Genomic DNA, 19,902 nt, shown 5'->3' with positions numbered 1-19,902 from the left:
TGATTAAAAAGTTTTTTAATGTAACAATCATCACTGTAAGACAAAAGGCACATCAGATGCGCGGAAATGCAAACGATCCATCGCGTCGGTTTGATCACATTGTGCACCAGAGGTGAGAGGTTAACGTAAACCAGGTTTGCCCACTCGGCGGGCCGCTTCATTAGATACACCTGCAGCACGATCTCACGCCAGCCGAGAGAGAACAAAGCTCAGTTTTGGGAATGACGGCGTCAATCAAAACTTGGCCGCCATTGATATTCATGTATTTATGATTATTATTATTATTTCATCAAGCCCTTAGCATTGGATACCAACTGTGGTGTACCTAATATTATGACCGCCAAGTGTGGGTTTTGAAGGCAAAATTTAAGATTCAGTCGGTAGACCATCCATCCATACATCCTTCCATTTTGCGAGCCGCTTGTCCTCATCCCAGCTATCTTCGGGGGGGGGGGGGGGGGCGGGTACACCCTGAACCGGTCGCCAGCCAATCGCAGAGCACGTACAAGCAAACAACCATTCATGCTCTCAGTCACACCTACAGGCAATTTAAGAGTCTTCAATTAACCTACCGCGCATGTTTTTGGGGATGTGGGAGGAAACCGGAGTGCCCGGAGAAAACATGCAAACTCCACACAGGCGGGGGCAGGGATTGAACCCCGCTCCTCAGAACTGTGAGTCCAGACGCTCTAACCGATCGACCACCGTGCCACCTCGGTAGACCAAGTTGGAGAGAAGAGAACAAAAAAAAAAAAAAAAAAAAAAAAAAAAGACACGTAAGAAAAGTAAACATTGGTTATCGCATGAACAGTGGTGGGAAGTAACCAAGTACAAATACTAGTGAGTCGATTTTGCCTCCATCTGAACTTCTACCAAAGTACAGGTTGGGAGTACTTTTTTTTGGTTTTGTTTTTTTACTTTAGGCAAAGGACTCGAATCAGTATTTTTTTTATTTTTTTTTTTTACAAAAGGATCAGTACTTCCACATTAACCGGTCTTTTTTTGATTACTTTTACCACTTCTGCACATGAACAAGAATTATTAGTATTATTATTAATGTAGTTTATTGCCAAGCTCCTTTTGGAATGGGCTCCCGCCTTCCTTCAAGGTTGTTTTGAGCTTTAAAAAAAACAAAAAAAATGTATCACAGTTTAACCCCCGACAAAACAATCACATATTAGTAAAAAAAAGAAGGTAGGCCACTGTGCTGAGTTTTTTGTGTGCCTGAAATGGCCAAAGGTAGGGGGGGGGGGGGGGGTCTCGGATTGATGTTTTGGCCCCGGAGAGACGAGATGAGGTCTTATCAGATCCCAGCAGGAGCTTGAAGCGCTCGTAGATCTCCGGCAGCACGACAGACGCTTCCGCGACCGCCCTCCAGTAACGCCGGTGTCTCGTCGCAAGTAACATTCGTACGATGAAGTACAAACGGGGGAGGGAGGGAGAGAGAGAGAGAGAGAAAAAGAAAAACAAAAAGAAGTGCTCGCAGAAAGAAAAGAAAATGCGCTACTCACAAAACATTCGTGATATTGGGCTTCAGAATGAACCTCAAATATGGCGGCCTCAGAAGGCCTCGAGCGAGATGTTCTCAAAGGGTCACCTCAGATACTGGAAGACTCACAGAAAGGCATAGAGGTATATGTTATTTGAATTGAATGGAATTGAATTGAATGTTTTATTTCGATGATCCATATTAAAAAAGGGAAGGGGGGGGGGGGGGGAGTAATAGAAAAAGCTAATGAAACAATAATTGAAGTTCATCCTGAAATTTCAACCCAAAGCCCAATAAACACAAACTTGATGTACACTGTCGTGTATATTGCACTTTAAAAACACCAGGAAACGTTAAAAAACATTAAAAACAAAACCAAAAAAAGATGACGAATTAAAAACATTCATCCATTCAGGAATAGTTCGGAAGGGGGGGATGACAGATGACAAAAGATTGGCGATTATTGCAACAATCAATCGCATATCAACAAACAAGCAAACACAGCTGTGGACAATTTGGAGACTTCCATGAAGTGAAAATGTTTTTGGGAACGCGGGAGTGCGCGCGTGCAAACTCCACACGGGGAAGGCTCGAGCCGGGACTCGAACCCGATGAAGAAAATGTGATGAAGAAATTATTTTTCGATGTATTATTATTATTATTTTTTTTTACAATTTGTGCAAGGTTAGTCGATTTAAATATGTGCAACTTTTACAAAGGAAATACACTCGCTTGGACATTTCATTCGGCACGCCGACACGTGTTATGCGCAATCCCAAGAAATAACGCGAAACAAGACGTGTTACGCTTTTTCGGCCGGGTGCAGGTCACCTGATCTGGAGGTCGTGCCGATACCGAGTCACGAGCCGATGCCTCAGTTATTGATTAAGAAACAAAAAAGGTGGATTCAGCGTGGCTTGCTTGGTCCCAGTGTGAGGCACGAGGATGACGTGCTCAGCTCAATTTAAAAAATGAGTAACTTTTATATATATATATATATAAAAAAAAAAAATAAAAAAAAAAAGTTAACTCTACCGATACAGATACCCGATAATTATGATTAGGGCGATCATTATCGTTACCTCTGCAAAGGCCGATCTTTCGATGCAGTGAGTACGACTGAGTGTGTTTAAATAGGGTACTTCAAGTTTTGAGACAACTTCCTGTTGGCGTCACGTTTCGCGTTAAAGCCTTTATTTTCTTCCTTCAAGGCTGTGGGGGCAAGTTTAGTCAACTATTTGTGCTTAAAATAAATTCTAAGTCGTTTTGGTCCTTCTGTTTTATTCGGTTAATACATTCGCCAAGTCTCCTTGATACTGATTTAGATTTTTTTTCAAAACATTTTTTTTTTCATGGCAACTATAAGATAGTCATTAATTTGCAGATTTTCGCTATTTGCTGTCAGCAGCAATCCACTGTAGCATAACACCAGTGCAAAGGTCCGTTAGCCTGTCTCTGGCGTTTCACATTATATGTTAGCATTAAGCTTGCAGACTTTCATTTGATGAAATTAGATGGTTTGCTTGAACATTTTGTTTACGTTTGCAATTTGTTTTGTATTATGTGCCAGTTTTACAGTTTTCACAAACTTCAACCGCGTGAAGCATACACGCGTTGCCTCTTATTCGGAGTAGCGTGCGAGCGCGAGTCTTCGTTGTGTTTCCGCAAAGCGATGTTGTACTGTACGATAACCTCCTACTTCAAGTAATAGAGTGAGAACAGGCGCTAAAGAAATACTTCCCTAAGTGTGTTTTCAAACGTTTAAGTGTGTTTTAATACATTTCAATGTGTTTCAAGCGTGTGGAAGGGTTCAAACTATTTTTTTAAATGCTATTTTGCTGGTTTTCACTTGTCGCAGGTGCGTCTGGAACGTGTCCCCGCGATAAACGGGGGTTCACTGTATCATAAACTAGCAATAGAATGATGGCGGTTAAATGGAATTGTTAGGCAGACAGATTCAAACTGAAGACCGGAAATAAAATCCTTTCACTTGAGTCTGACTCTTAAAATTGAGACCAACGCCTGCAGACGATTGTACAACCAATCACCTCCCAGCTGATTTGTTTTGTCGTCGTTACGCAGGCAACAGCACTCGGTCTACGGCGTACTGCAAGCGCTCCCAGTTCTTCCAGAAGACGGTGATGAAGAAGACGGTGAAGAAGGTGGCCACGACGTGCTGGCGGCTCCTCACGAGCGGGGCGGCGAACTTGGCGGCGGTGGAGACGCACACGAGGATGACGGTGATGATGGCCAACATGATGTTGATGCTGCGGCCCAGGAGGACGCGGGCGTCGCCGCTCTCCAGCTGGACCGTCTGCTGCTGCTGCTGCTGGAACTCCAGCTTGGACAACCGCGTCTGACACGACTCCAGAGCTTCCTGGGGAACAGAGATTGGTTGGAGAGGTCTGCCTCCTTATTGAAGTCGCCAGCCGATTGCACCAGCTCATTGTGCTTTTAATGTTCCCCGCTAACATTCAATGCTCCAGTCACGCTCGAGTCCTCTTCCGCATTGCGAGACGCCGCTTTTGCCATATTTTACCAAACTTTTTCTCGTATTTGGAATGGAATTTTGTCTCTATGGTGCCTCAGTAAACGTGTGAAATATGAATTCCAATCATCCACGCATTCCTGAGCTCCAGACGTTTTATCTGCTGAGAGGCCTGAAATCAGAGCATTAGGATTTCTCGAGCTTATCTACATCACTAGTGAAGATCTCAGCCTACCTTTTCCGCTCCTGAGCCAGCACTGTCAACATAACAAACGTGGGCTCTCACAAGAGGGTCTTCTCCACCGAGGCAACCAATCAGAGGAAAGGGGGCGCGCTCCGCCAAATATGTACAAAGCGGATACAAAACTGGGTCAAACACAAGTAGCTGTATGACAGCACGCGTATGACAAAACCAAGGTGTTTTTCTTTTTTCTCTCAATGAAATTGACACTATTAGTCCATGTCAGAGAGTCACTCTATGGAGGTCTAAATAGCCAAAATCAGGGACATTTAAAGGGAATAAGAGGAGCCGTTCCGATTGGTCAGGGTTGAAGTTGGCTGTGAACACTCCTAGAGCAGTGCAGATGTGTTATTTTTAATTGCGCTGGAATACGCCAGTCCACAAAATTATCTAAACCGGGTCCAGCCCGCCTCCATGTTAGAGTTAGGCCAAGCACAGCGCTGGATTTGCGCTAGTCGCGAAAATAGTGCCCATTGTGTCTCCTTTAGAAAATGTGTGAGGGGGATAATGTGCAGTTTAATAGCTCGATGTTCTCTAGCGACCTGAATGTCGCGGGCTCTCTCTTGGGCCTGGTAGGCCACCCGCTCCTCAATGCTGGCCAGCTCTTGCTTCAGGTCTGTCATCTCGTGTTGGTGAAGCTCCGTCAAGTCGTTCAGTTGGTCCTCCAAACGCGCATACCTGAAACGTGAGCAGATGCTTCACTTTAAGATGTTAACACCCTCTTACGTACATTATTTCCAGCAACAACCACAACGTGCGGCACAGAAATTGCTGGACATATTTGTTATAACAGGCTGGCCTATCAAAATGTCTGAACTACACTTTCAACCTCAATTGTAACACTCGTTCCATGAAATTATAGTCACTGCAGATGTGACTTTAAGGTTTCGTTACTTACAGATAAAATATGACACGAATTTCAGAGGGCCCAAAATGGTGAGGGGCCCTTGACAGTTGTCCGCCCCCTCCCCTCCCTGTTCGACGGCCCTGGTCGCATTCATTTTTGTTGGCATTTCAAAAATGTGTACACGAGCGGAAAAGTTTTCAACACCTGGCACCACTTTGCGCGACAGCCTTTCAGACGCGGTATTTCATGACACCGACCTGTATCGCTCCTCCTGCAGTGTTTGGTTGATGACACCGTACTCCCTCTTGAACTGGGCCTTGATCTCCTCCATGTCCTTGCCCAGTTGGTTCTGTGCGTCTTTAATGACTCTGGCCTCCTCCAGGCTCACGGCCAGTCCGCCGTGGGCGTCGTCCCCCACCTGTTGGCCGTGCCCTTGGGCGCCCGCCGTGAGCCCGTTACTGTCTGCCGAGTTGGAGGCGCTCCCTGTGGAGCACTCGTCATCGCTGGGATACTTGGGCTTGGCCACCAGTGAGGCGCTGCCACTCAGACCCTTCGCCGCCGCCGCCTCGTCAGGCAGCGGTGCGGATGCGTCCATGGAGGTCTTCATTTGAGCGATGTTGTCAGCGCTGCCGAATTTGTTCCTGATGAGGTTAGCGAATTCTCTGGGTTTACTGAAGAAGAAAGGGGGCGAGAGGGAGACGCCGGGTCCGATGGTCTTGATCTTGTCCATGGTCGGGTGTCGGCCGCTGCCCGTCATGTCCCTCAGCAGCTCCCGCCGGGACTCCCTGGGTATGGTGCTGTGTTTGCCACTGGACGGTTGCGGCGACGGGGTGTGCTGGAGTTCGCTGTCCTTCATCTTGCGGTGATATTGCTCCAGCTTCTTCTGCATTTGGGCGATGTTTTGCGCCGACTTCTGGTTCTTCTTCTCAAACACCTGCTTGATGCGGCCCACCTGCTGCTTGTCCGCGCTGTTCACCAGCTTCAGGTACTCGGCCACGTTGTCGTCCCGCGCCGTCTGCTCGATCTTCAGCTGCTCCGTCACTTTCAGGATCTTCTGCTGGAGGTTGTCCAAGCAGGAGCGGCTGCGCTGGACCTCCAAGGCCAGAGAGGGAGCAGGTACGGCATCGCTCAGATCCAGATCCAGATCCAGGTTGTTCTCCGAGGAACCTCGACGCATCCTCGCTAGAAAGGTGCCCTCGGCACTGCGGTCCTGCAATGTCAGGAATAGTGAGTGTACAGAATTAGTGCTCTAAAATTGCTGGCAATTTTAGAGCATTTTGACTGATCTTTCAGAACACACAGAAAATTATTTCTGTGGCAATATAAGCACCGAAATGACGAAAGAAAGAGAAGTGTCTTTTTTTTTTTCCCCATTCTTTTGTATTCACCAGAAGAACATGGGTTGGTTTCACCAAAAACACAAGTTTCTGACCAGTTCCTGGCCAAAAAGTGGAGAAAATTAGCTTTTTGTGAAAAGAAACTTGGAGGCTAATATTTATTTTTTGCTTTTGTGAAACTTCAGACTACCAAACAGCAAAAACAAAGAGCGAAAGGCCTTTTGATGGCAAAATAAGCATTTATTTTACAAATGTGCAAACATGCCATGAGCTTTTTACACGGCATTTGTCATTCACTCCGTCAACTGCGTCATCTTTACTCACGATAGCGACAAGCACTTTCTACTAACTACTGCGACACATACTCTCTGAAACTCTGTTGGGTGTTTCCGCCGCCTAAATGAGTCCGACTTCCGTGTTTCCATTTCTCTCCCTCTCAATCGAAGCGACAAGGCACGATTCTGGGCGAGACCCCTTTTCTGCAGCTACCCGTTGGAAAACGTACTTGACGAATATATTCGTCGGTGGCAGTAAAAGGTTGGATTCTAGTTGACGGATATCAAGGTCCACGCCAGGGGCTGAGTAAATGCGGCTGAGTATGTAATGCTCTTATTGGGCACATCTGGCTGCGTTAGGACCAAATCCTGTTTGCTTATAATACGACTCGTGGGTGACAAATTTCAGATAACGGCTTTTAATGTGTGTGAAACAAGTGGAGCGTGCACATGGAATGTAGGTCAGCCGTAATGTCATCGCCGCTTGTGAAATCCCTTTGCCAGACATTTGTCCCGTTTGATGCGAACCCAACAAACGAGTTAACAGACGAGTCGGACAAAGACCGAGGAAGTGAAACCCGATAGGTTTAATCCCGCGAAGCACGTCTGACTGAGAATGCCACAAAGAGGAAACTGAGAATTGAATTGGTTTCATCCATGCGTCTCGACAAGCGCCGCTTTTTGGCGGGACAGCAAACAAAATTAAAAACGGCATTTAAAAATACGGTACGTGTGTTTTCAGAGCTATTTTTAAACCACAAAAAAAAAATCTTGACTTTTCTTAACTTTTATGAAAGTGAGTCGTGACTTTGCAACAATAGGGAAATGCGGTTCCCACTGCTTTATAATAAACGTACAGGAAGAACATCATTCAATAGAATGTAAAATATTGAAAAATGAGTAAAAATATTAAAACGTTTGTGCACGGAGAAGACTGTCACAACTAAGTGACTCGGTAAGCTACAGTAATATTAGTCTAGTAATAATAGTCAATGCTAAATCGGATCGAGTCGTGCCGCTTCCAATGGGTTTTGTGCTGGAGGGTCACATATATGAGGACGGACAATAAATGCTACCATACCATATAATGTCTGTCCACATGTGTTGCTGCACCGTTTGAGTTCAAAAAATCTGTTGCTTCAGGAGTTACAACAACGAGCTATCCATGCTAGTTCCGTTAGCTCATCTATGGCAATTCTGCGTCGTGTGTGAGCATTAAGCAAGCCGACATGCACAACATGAGAGTCGCTATTGTTTTTTTACACGTCAACTGGAAATGGGAATAACAGCTTGAAGAAAGCCCTCCTCTTTCACCACAGTTTCATTACCGTACCAAAGAGGATTTTGCCGGTAATGGCACTTGAGTATTTTCTTTTTTCTGACACCTTTAAAAAATATATATGGTTACTTTTTGCTCCTTTTTACAAAATAGGCTCATTACTTTGTTCACCCTCCGTAGATGACGACGCGTAAAAAAAAAAATAGGTCAAAAGAGAGGGGTAGAGGTTGAGATCTTGATTGAGATCCCGGGGACTTAAAAGGTTTCAAATTGTCATAGATGGCACAAGATCACTTCATAAAGCCCCTCAACTGACTTTGGAATAGGTGAGTTTTTCAGCAAATAATAAATGATAGACTCCCCAAAAATCCATAAGTAGCCAAAATGTGCAGATCACTGTAATCTGAAAGAAAAAGAAAAAAACACATCCAGTCAGTTGTATTTTCTTCAACGTTATCATTGCTAATTTAGCATTCAAAACTATGCAAACTTGTTGATTTGATCGCGTAAACACTGTAATGTGACTTTTTTTTCTAGTCTTCTCATTATGAGTACTACGTAAGGTAAAAAATGAGGGAAACGGTTCTGTGTGCAGGCCATTTTTTTCATTGTGCCAACTGACCATAAAGATTCTGTTTTACTTTGGAACGTAAGTGCATTTCACAGTATGTTCTTTTCTAGCAGAATCTTTTTTTTTTTTTTTTTTTTTGCATAAGTGTACTTAAGTCCAGTGTGTGAGTACTTTTGCCACTTCTGCAATAATAAATCGGATCAAGTGCTGTACACAAAGCTGCCACAATCCTCAAACAACTGCGCTATTTCGGAACAAATATAAACCCGACACACGGACGGCTGCCGACCGGCTCAGACTTAAAGCGCTCCGTCCATTTCTGCAGCGACACGTAACATTTCTCTTTACGTATCGAGTGCCGCTACTGACCACGCGCTAGTCCACTCCGACACGAGAGTGGCTTCACAAATAATACTCAAGCGCCATCACCTGCTTAGATACACACTCAGAAACATTTCCCACAGGAAAGAGGACAAGCAGAAATAATCTGTTCAGGGGTCAAACTTGCTCTCAAAAAACCTTGGTTGCAAGCTTTGAGAAGTGTACTGTAGCCCAAAAAGGCACTTTACTGTTTGGTCACACGCACCAATGCCATGCTACCACATTTGTTTCCCCTTTGAAACAATTCCCAAAAAAGTGGTGGATCAATTCATTTGATACCCTTAACAACCATTTGTGCGTGTGACACGCAAATGGTTGTTGTGTATGACATACAGCAGTGGTAACAACCACTGCTGTATGTCATACACAAAGAAATTGCGGTACCGTCTTACTGCGTTGGGGACCCCGATGTGTGGGTTCCAAAAATGATACAGTACGAATCGGTTGATTTCCCTACAAAACCTTTGTAGGTACTGTACATCTCTGCGATCAATACTCTCCCACTGAATTCAGTCTCCACCACAAATCTTTGGCCACGGTCTGCTGTGTTTCGTAGCCCACTGGGAGGGCTCTAGAAATGGTACAGGAAGAATCGGTTGATTTGGTACCCCACAAAACCCTTTAGGTAGCCCGGTTCTGCATTGGATAGCGCTAGATAGGGTAACAAAAGCAGGATGTTACAAATCGCTGAACTCTTTAGGTATTTGGTTCCCCGAAATGCTGTGGCTCAGTTGTGCATTTGCTACCTCAATGGAAAGGAGCTATAAAATGGTTTTTGTACTGACCCATTTTTTTGGGGGGAGTGGGGGGGGGGGGGGGGGGTTTGCCTTGCACAACTGAATCAAAGTGGCGCCTTTATTTGCATTTGGTGGGTTGTTTAAGGTAAGACGGCAGGCTCCTCGTGTGAGCAAACAGGTTGGACGAAAAGGAAGTTACCGCCGATGCCGCCGCCGATCGGGGGGGCGGCGGCGCTCCGTGCCGGTGATGTCGGCGGGCGGAGGTGGATGGTGACAAACTGGGCCCTTTTTCACTGGCTGCTGAGCAATAGAAAGAGCCTTTGTGTTGTGCGAGGACTACACGCCGCAGAGAGAGAGAGAGAGAGAGAGAGAGAGAAAGGTGGAGGCACGTAGGTTGGAGGTGAAGGCTGAAATCCCCCAAGGCAAGCGCGACTCTCCTAAACTATGTGTCGCGGAAATTAGTATATGCCCGCGTTTGTGTGAACGGAAGGCCTGGAAGATGACATCAAAGCGAGGCGAACCAGATTCTCTGCCGCATTCTTTGCTCACAACCAGTTTGGCCAGTTCAAGCGTAGAGTCAACACCGAAGTGGTGTTGCAAAACCAAACCGTAACAAGAGAATGTTTTAAAAAAAAAAAAAAAAAAAAAAAAAACACTATATTGTCCCTCCATCTTCTTCCACTCATCCAGGGTTGGGTCGCAGGGGGAAGAGCTCAAGCAGCGAAACCCAGACTTCCCTCTCCCCAACCACTTCGTCCAGTTATTCCGAGGGGATCCCGAGGCCTTCCCGGGTCAGCCGGGAGACGGAGTCTCACCAGCGTGTCCTGGGTCGTTCCCGGGGTCTCCTCCCGGTGGGATGTGCCCGGAACACCTCACCGGGGAGGCGTCCGGGATGCCCGAGCCACCTCATCTGCCTCTTCTCGGAGGAGGAGCGGCGGATCGACTCTGAGCCCCTCCCGGATGACCGAGCTTGTATCCGCCATCTTGTTTTTTCGCTCACGCCTCACAGCTCGTGAGCAGAGGTGAGGGTAGGACCCGAGATCGACCTGACCGGTTAGTTAATATTTTTCACCACGACAGACCGTTACAGAGTCCGCATCACCAAAGACGTTGCACCGATCCACGTCGCTCTCCCGCTCCATTCTTCCCTCACTCGTGAACAAGACGCCGAGATACTTGAACTCCTCCACTTGAGGCAGGATCTCTTCCACGACCTGGAGAGGGCACGCTTACCTTTTCCGACTGAGGACCACGGTCCATCTCAATTGCGTTATATTTTTTACTGACATCACTCAAATGTTGGCTCCCAACACAAAGCGCAAGAGGTTGCGGCACTCATAAGTCAAGGTACCACTGTCGTGCCGATTTGTCGGCGTCAATCCTTTCTAGATCCGGAGAGTTCCGTGCAAGTTGACCATCATCTCTGGTCTCGTCACTGCTTCGAGCGCAACTGTTGGACGCTGACCCGGGTTTTTCTGACTTTGAAGAACACTTGTTGACCAAAACAACTTCTGAGCCTGTTGCTGCCCATTTTGAAAATGCCACAACCGCCAGATTCCCGCTGCCATCTGCTTCCCGTCTCGTTTTCATCCCCTTCTGCCGTCTCCAGCCGTCCCCAAAGAGCTCTTAATCCTCTGCCCCCGTCGTCCCCCCGGCCCTTGCCATAGCGCAAACACCCGTGGGGAAGGTCTGCATGCAAGTTTGGGAACAACAGAATGAAAAGTAGGGCAACCCCTCGGCAGAAGTGCGGGAGGACATTGTTGTCCCCGTCACTGCGGCTAATTGGTTTAGCCAGGCAGCTCCGTCTCCAGGCACTCAAATTGAGCTAAAGCAGTCAGCCGGGATGGGTTGTAGAAAAAAAAGGCTAATTCATTTAAAAGCGTGCTGTTTTTTTCCTTCCTGGGAAATTGATTGCATACAGTAGTAGCGTATGTGTGTGCTTGGTTACGGAGTCACGAGAGCTGCTCACATGATTCTTCTCGCTTTGTTTGGACTACAAAGCGGTGTCAAGACACCGCCGCGATCAACCACAGTCCAAGTGCGTCTCGCACGCATTCTGGCGCCCACCTTCAGGCCTCAAATGCGATCAGTCATCAGCCGCCGCAGTGTTTGATCTATTTTATGCTGGCTCGTCTGTATCTGTCCGTGTTATCAACGCTTGCAGCGATGAGCCGGCGCACACTGCCTTTGACCTTCAGCGGCAATATGGAGCATTTCAGAGTCGGGAGATGGCTCCAGGAGCCCCTTTAGTTACGCAACAGCACAAAGAGCAAAAAAATACCAACAAAATTAATAAATGCAAAAAAAATAAAAATATTCTCTCTCTTTAACCACATACATATATATATATATATATATATATATCAAATAAACGTTTTAATTAACATTTAAAAAAATAGTTACTAACATTTTTTAATTGATCTCTGAAGCCCAAAAGTTTTTTCTTACCCATGCAAAAAATTAAAATTCAATGGGAAAAAAAAAAACAAATCCAATAATAAAAATACATTCAAAATTTTGAGTTGCCACTATTTTAAATCAATAACTTGACTGTAAATGTTTTTTCATACCCATGCTGCAACAAAAAAAATCTTTAGAAATTACTGATATTTTCGTCAACATCTCTTAAACTCATTTCATACCCATACCCAGGTACCAAATAAATATTTAATAAAACAATTTATAAATAAGAATACATTAAAAATTGCCAATATTTTGAATCAATCTCGCTCAACCCCCTTTTATTTCAATACCCATTCATGGTGGGGGTGGCTGCATACCGGGAAAGGTGATTTACTTTTTCAAATGATGACAAAAAATAGAAATCTATTTAATAAATGTAGAAATTGTTCTCCCTCACCTCATCCCTGAACGAGCCCCCCCACAGTGCCCCCACGCTGCCCTACATAGCCCTGGGCGTCTGTCCCTCAACACCGTGACCCAGTTATGGAGGTCCAGCTGCATTCTTTTGGCTACACTGCTTCCACTACATGTGGACGTTTTTTCTTTTCGTCCAATCAGATTTCATCTTCTGTGTGTTGCCATGTCAATCTAATCTGCCCAAGGCTTTCACGATCGGTAGTGCTCGCCCAAGCAAATTAAACTACACTAGCAATGGTACTGTTTTTTTTAACCAATCAGATTTCAAATTTGTCCTCGCAGGGCCAGAGCGCTGGCGCTCGATGATGTCAGCATGTTCCCGTCCTCTGATTGGTTGGTCAGAATAAAACCTGTTATAGCCAACTTCGACTAGTAAAACACATCTGTAGCGATGCGGACACAAGACCCTGTTAAAGTGAATTCAGAGATTTGTTTCGAAATACATTATACTGTACATGTTTGAAGATAATTGCTGAACACGTGTGCAAAGACGAAGAACTATGTAGTACACGCTCATGGAGATTTGTGTTAAATGTTTCTCACCATCTGTGTTTTCCTGATTTTTTTCTTATTATATTTTTTGCCATGGTTAAAACGGACCGCAGTGACACTCTAGCATCCGGCGTGAGTCGCCCCTCCCCAAGTACACACCGTAAGCACTTCCACGCCTTCGTTCCCATCGGCGGTCAGTCCGACAAACCGCAATGCAGTTTGGCTGGCTAGCTAGCTATGCCTACACCCTATAAATGCATCTTCCCTTCGGATAATCCGCTGGCGTGACCGCTTTAGAGTGCCTCGATGTCGACCGTGAGAGCGCGCACGTCATGCGGAGAAAAGTTGGAATAGCGTGAAGGCTATTCAGGAACGAAGTCAAAGTGCTGCCGACTACAAAGAACGCAAGGAATGCGCGCTTCAACGCGTTTGTTTGTGAATATTAGCAAGTGCCTCATGGGACGTCAACGTCAGCAAACAGGAAGTGTTGGTTTTCACAGCTGCAATCAGGTAAATGCTATTTCATATATATGTAATCTACGCGCAGCACTAGATCTTTGCTTACTAATTGAATTTCATATTTAACACAGAGTGATTCAAACACTTAAGCGGGATACACACGCCGATAATCGATAGACGAAAAAGGAGACCATCAATCCGCGAAAAAGGAGACCATATATTTAAAGCTTTATGCATTATATCAACACAAAATATGCATGTGAGGTGCAGGTCTTTTTTTTTTTTGTCCACTTCAGATCACCATCCTCATGTTCTACACTGTAGTATCTGTGACTTTGAATGTGTGTGGCTTTAAAAGGTGGGACAGTTTTTTTTTCTGTTCAAATATGGTTATGCTGAGTTGTTTTTTTTTTTAGAAATTGTCTCAGTAAGTTTGTGTTTTAATAATTAAAATGTCCATAGATGGGAATGTGAGTTTGAATGTTTGGTTTGTCTATATGTACCCTATGATTGGCTGGCACTTCTCTCTCCCAAAAGTCAGCTGGCAGGTCACCTACAAAGCCACTGAGGATACGCGCAATAGAAAACGGATGGCTGGAAGTACACGGCGTTTTCCTGCCATGAGCCACCCGAGGCATTTTTCCATACAAAACACCACAAAAAGAAAAAGAAGCATTTGCACCCATTTAAATAAAGCCAATCAAATGTGCAGAGCTGTCGGAAATTTTAAATAACGGCAAGAACAAGGGGCAGAGAAGGTCCCCCACTAAACTTCTCTATTATTCGTTGTTCCCACAAAGCAGAGAGCGCAAATGCCGGTGAGAATTGTTGTGTTGTTTATTCGGTTTGTATGTGTTTCTGCTGTGTGTATTAAAGCGACAGTTGTTTGAAGGTCTATCAATGCCAATAAATGTTCAACTGTTAAGAGTTTAGAATTAAGCTAGCAGAATTTTGTAACAACCAAAGTGTTTCGTTTGGTTGAACATTTTGGTGTTTAAATATTCGTAGGTTAAATTCTCTTTTGTTTAACGTGTTGTGTGTTTTAGTACAGGAACCTTCAGCTGTGAGTGACAAAAAAAAAAAAACATACATCGGACGATGTATGTGGCACAGTCGCGTTCTGCTGTACGGTATTGCAAAAAGCCGCCGTAATATTGTTTAATAATATTCCACGTGGATGTTTGCCTGCACAGTGTCGTTCACGGCGAAGTGGATCTGCATATTTCGGTTCCCTTATCTAGCTACACGGAAGAGGCAAACTATTTGAAATCTCCCTCAGTCCAGTTCAGTGCACTTATACCACAAAAACAAACGTATTATTACATGAGCAAAACTGAACATACTATTGCATTTTTTTATTATTCTGCACATTTTTTTTTTTTTTGCGTCCTTGCACATTTCTCAACGGACTCAAACTATTAGAACGTCCAAATACTCAGTTCAGGACATTGGGCTTTGTATTTATTGCGTTCCCAAAATTTTCAAGAGAAAAAGTTCCACATTTTCGATTTATGGCATAATATTACGAGAATAAAGTTGGCATAGTCTTTAGAAAAATGTGTTTGGATAAAAAAGTGTTTTATTTGAAAGAATATTACCGTAATATGATGACAATCCTAATTTTATGAGACCAAAGTCCTATTTTCAAGATAAAAAGTTGTTTTGGGGGTAAAGGTTTTATATTTCCAAAATTAAAAGTACTAATTTTACAAGAATAAAGTCACATTTTCCAGGTAAAAAGTTACAGTAAGAACGCGACAAGCATTTATTGTGTTCTGCATTTGTAAACAACACACAACCAACACTTCAAAGTACAAGTCACTCGCAACATTTGGAGTTCTCAACAAAGTCAACGGCATCCATTTAAAAGGCTTGCTAAGAAAATGTTCAACGTTGCATGAAAGCTTTCTTTGTATTATAATTCTAAACGTCCACATTGCACAAACGACTGCAACCATGGCGATGTTCAGCACATTCACAACTGGCCTAACCCCCTACACACACACAATTCCATTTTCCGCATGGAAAAAAAAAATAATAATAATAATGGGACTTTTTTTTTTTTTAATTCACCTTTTCTCAACCCATTCAAATTTGAAAATGTTCCCCAAAAAAATTTGCATTTTTTTTTTTAAAATAACTACACATCTCCCATGAGAAAATTCCCAAATAAATGAAGCAAATTTACCTCAATTGATCCACTTCACTTATTTTAATTATTGCACCGAAATGTCGACTTGTAATTACACACCGACTTCCTCAGATGCACAAAGTAACCTCAATCTTGTGCGATACAAGCTGCTGATGTTGCACCGCTTTTTCCTAACGATCCCTTTGTGAGCAAACTTGTCGTTTGAAATGACGTCCTTTCGACAATGCGCTTTCTTTGACAAGTTTCCTTCAACTCAATTGACTTGCACTCCACAGCGACACGTCGGAACGTTGATCTTATCATACAAAGTTGAGCAGTCCGACTCTCAAGTCCGTCTGTTTCCCGACGTTTCGACAACAGCAACAACAACAACAACAACAACAACAACAACAACAACAACTCACCATCCGGCTCGTGAGGTGTTTCTCCACTTCGGATAAACTCCGCACGGACACGCTGGCGCTGGCCATAATAATCCCGTCAGTCGTCAACTCCGCGCGAATTGGCCATTTCTCGCGAGCATGATTGTGCGCTTGCCTTCTCTTTCTCTACACTCCTCTCTTTAACTCGCATTCTTCTCTGCTCTCTTGGACAACGAACTATGTGTGTGTGCGTGTAACAAACCCCGCCTTGGTGTGCGTGCGCCGGAGTTGAACTCTTTCGACGCAATCTCCGGCGTGTTGCTCATCATGAGTCATCTTGCATCGCGTTGTCACACAAATGGCTGCCTTTTCAATTCCAACGGCGGGCGGGGGGGGGGGGGGAGGAGGGAAAAAAAAAAGGGTGTTAAACGGGTCACAAACTCGAGCTTGATCGTCTGCAGAGTCCGCTTTAAATTATGCCACGCAAACAACGCGTTGGCGTCTTTTCATATTTTTAGCCGAAAAACTTTTGACAGGACAAGGAGGCGATAGCAAGCGAAGCCTTGGATTTCAGAACCGGTCGGCCCTCATTTGGCACCAGTAACTCCTCTCATTTCAACATAATTCTTTGGGACGAGCGGGCCAAATGATGGCACCGAAGCAATACTTTTATATTTGACTTGGCTTCAACTCGAGTACAAAAAAAAAAAAAAAAATATACGGCAAATAGGTGAGTTTTCTTAAAATAACGCCTAATAGGTTGCCCACAACACCCGGTGAATCGCGAGTGGCACAGTTGGCTGGTGGTTGGCGTGTTTGCCTCACAGTCCGAAGGTCCTGGTTTTCAATCTGGGCTTGATACCAGAAATGGTATTTATTTATTCATTATTAAAAGGCAAGCGTTTTAGCTTTCCAGTCAGTTATGTCGATATGACCAATAAGACCTGAAAATGGAACTGTGCTACATACAAAATGTTCACAGGTCATTGTGACCCCCATGCAAAATTCAACATTAAAAAATACTGACTTTTTGCGGTGTTTAAATGTGATGTTTACGTCCACTTTGTAGCCTCTGCGGGGTGTCAGTGCTTGCTGAAAAAAATATATATCAAATACAAAGATAACAAGGTTATCCTATTCTTTTCACACTCAAAATATCATTTTCTAAACATTTGCATTTTAAAAATGCGTCAACTTTACCTGCAACCTAACAGAAGGGTTTAAAAAAAAAATATATATATATATATATATGTATATATATATTTTTTTTTTCAACAAATATATTACTTATATAGTTACATATGTAACCTTCAGACAGGTGCAGGTCAATATCAATATAATGTTAGCAAATTAATTCATAAAAATAATAATAATAATAATAATAATGTGCTTGCTAAAAATTGTGTTTTTTGTTGTTTTTTTTTGTTTCCCTGGAATGTTTAAATATGACTTGGGCAACTGCTGTATGCCTTTAAGGTGACAAACAAACAATTGTAGTTGTAGGAGACTCGTTATCAATTTTTAGTCACAAACCATAAAACTTACCATTTCTGTGTGGTTTTATAGCTATGTGAATAATTGGGCCTTGTCTGTTTTTGAAGAAAATAGAATTTTCTTGAGGTTCTCTGGTTTTGTGCTGAAATGACAAGAAAGACCTCTTTGACAGAACTTTTCAGTAAAAGTGAGATTTTTTAAATTTAATTGCTTCATCTGAATTAATTTGGAATACTCCAAATACAAATGATTCGCTTTTACCTGGAACACGAAATTTAAAAACTCATTTGACTCAATTCACACACACACACACACACAAAACGATGTTCACGTTTGCATTTAAACTCTTCAATTGTCCACGTTTACCTATTTTGAAAAAAAAGAGCAAGTAGTTAAAAGACTATAGATGTAAATCACGTGTTTGAATTTTCGTTTGACAAATATTCAATTCCTTGATCAAATCTTACATAAGTGTGCTTGCATGACCAATAATACGTCTCCTTGCAAAATGGAGCTTTTGTGGCCTTGCTTGGCAATCCCTCCTTTGGCGCAATGAATCCCAAATCCCAGCGAGAGCGTGGGAACGCTCCACCTGGGCCTCGGCTCCGAATTGAGCCAGACTGGAACGGGCTAATCCAGCGAGGCGGGCCCACACGTTGCGGCACCGCTCGCACACAACTTTGGTTTGTTGTCATTTGTCTTTGCAATTATTTTGGCCTGCTTTGTTAGCAGACAAGCTAAGGGAACCCTTTTGTGTCAATTGTCGTGGGCTAGGCCATTGGGGTTGGCGTACAGATCGCACTAGAACAGCTGAACTTTATTTGGAGTTGAGAGGCGCACTTGTGGGCTGGGGTGGGGGGGGTGGTAGAAACAAACCAAAAAAAAAAAAAAAAAAAAAAAAAAAAAAAAGAAGCCACACACAGAACCGTGTTTGCGCTGCCGGAACCAATGTTTCACACCGACGTTTATTGCGGACGGACGCGGTGTTGGGCCACTGATGAACTTCGCCAAAAACAAGACAGGTGGTGATTTTTAAGACACTGTTAGATGTGTAATGTACACATGTTTTATGAGTGATCTGAATGGTAGTTAGGATTTTCTGACCTAAAATGGTAATCTCGCGCTAATGCTAATCGCGATTGCTAACCGTTTAGCATTTTGCTTTCCCAAATTCTGTCCACTAAATGTATACCAAACACTCAGTATCAAAATACGCAGTTTTAGGCTCTAGGTCCACCCCTCATAAATGAGACTAAAATGCATGTTAGTGGTTAAAAATAAATAAATAAATTGATTCTCAAAAGATTCAATAGTGACAGTGTTGGAAAAAGTTTTGAAATTCTTTTCGAATTGAATGAGTCCTTTTTTTCCTTTGGGCTTGCTCGGGATGGCCACAGCGCATCATCCATTTCCATGTTTTCAAAAATGCTTCATATATCAAGACCCTTTTTTCAAGTACTCCCTCCTTATGCGATGGACTATTCCATCTTCTTACTGCACATGTGCAGACTTGATTCAGGATGACAGTAGCGGAGCAAACTTGTTGGTGCAGTGGTCAGGAAAATGAAGCACAGTTATCCTTGTGGATTTAGTGACCGCTGTCCACCTACTGTATTTGTGCGTACAATAAAAGATTCTGAAGAAATGACCCACCCCGACAAGTGTAAAGAAAGAGTTGACGCGACAGCCCTAACGTCACTTCCACGAAAACCCAGCAGGATATAGTTCTCTCGGCGTGTATAATTCAACAGCAACATGTTAACAATCTGCTGGGTTTATGTGTGATTACTGACTTGAAAAAAGAAATTTGACTTGAGTTTCCTGCTGGTTTTAGTTGCTGCAGCTCTTGAGATCCCAAAACAGGGGAGGAGAATGCTGTGGGACTTGGAAGTCCATACTTGAGTCATGTGTTAATGAGGCCAGTTTCACCACAACAGATTTACGGAGTGACTAAAAAGGCATTTGACGAAAGGAGAAACTTTTACCATGGGCAGCATTTTGGTCTCGTGGTTAGAAAGTATGGCTCATCGTGTGGAGGTTGCCAGTTTCTGCCAACTTTTTACATTTTTAGTTACATTTTTTGCCATATTTTTGTAAGGTGTCAGTTTTTTGCTGTATTTCAAGTTATTTAATCGATATTTTTGTCAATTTTTTTTTGGAAGCTTTTCTCAGATTTGGATACATTTTTCTTAGTTTTTTTTTTTTTTACTGTATTTTTGTCAGACTTTTGTTATCTGTAAGGTGTTTCCTTCCTATGGTGACACTATCTTTTGCGTCTTTTTTTCTGCCCGATTTCTGTGAGATTCGTTGATTATATTTTACCATAATTTTTTTTTTTACTTTTTTTTTTTTTTTTAAAACATTTTTGTTTCATTTTGATCCATTTCTGTCAGATTGCTCCCCATTTTACATCATGTT

The 19,902-nt window shown here is 43.4% G+C and overlaps 1 protein-coding gene across 3 annotated transcripts; it reads right to left on the bottom strand.

Moving 5' to 3' along the window:
* On the bottom strand, positions 1–16,332 carry LOC133402863 (transmembrane and coiled-coil domain protein 3-like). Of its 3 annotated transcripts, none has more exons than XM_061677095.1 (4): positions 16,253–16,332; positions 5,323–6,275; positions 4,761–4,896; positions 1–3,866 (listed from the first exon to the last, which is right to left on the bottom strand). In XM_061677095.1, exons 2-4 carry the CDS (start codon positions 6,240–6,242, stop codon positions 3,564–3,566), a joined length of 1,359 nt encoding a protein of 452 aa, XP_061533079.1. In that variant the 5' UTR covers positions 6,243–6,275; positions 16,253–16,332; the 3' UTR covers positions 1–3,563. The 3 variants fall into 3 exon arrangements, with proteins under 3 accessions (XP_061533079.1, XP_061533077.1, XP_061533078.1); XM_061677093.1 differs by lacking the exon at positions 16,253–16,332 and adding an exon at positions 16,033–16,246; XM_061677094.1 differs by lacking the exon at positions 16,253–16,332 and adding an exon at positions 15,665–16,016.
* Positions 16,333–19,902: the final 3,570 nt, after the last annotated feature.

Source organism: Phycodurus eques, chromosome 5 (genome assembly GCF_024500275.1).
Source record: "Phycodurus eques isolate BA_2022a chromosome 5, UOR_Pequ_1.1, whole genome shotgun sequence".
NCBI lineage: Eukaryota > Metazoa > Chordata > Actinopteri > Syngnathiformes > Syngnathidae > Phycodurus > Phycodurus eques.
The sequence above is the reverse complement of the archived record's forward strand: the minus strand, read 5'-3'. Positions and strand labels throughout refer to the sequence as shown.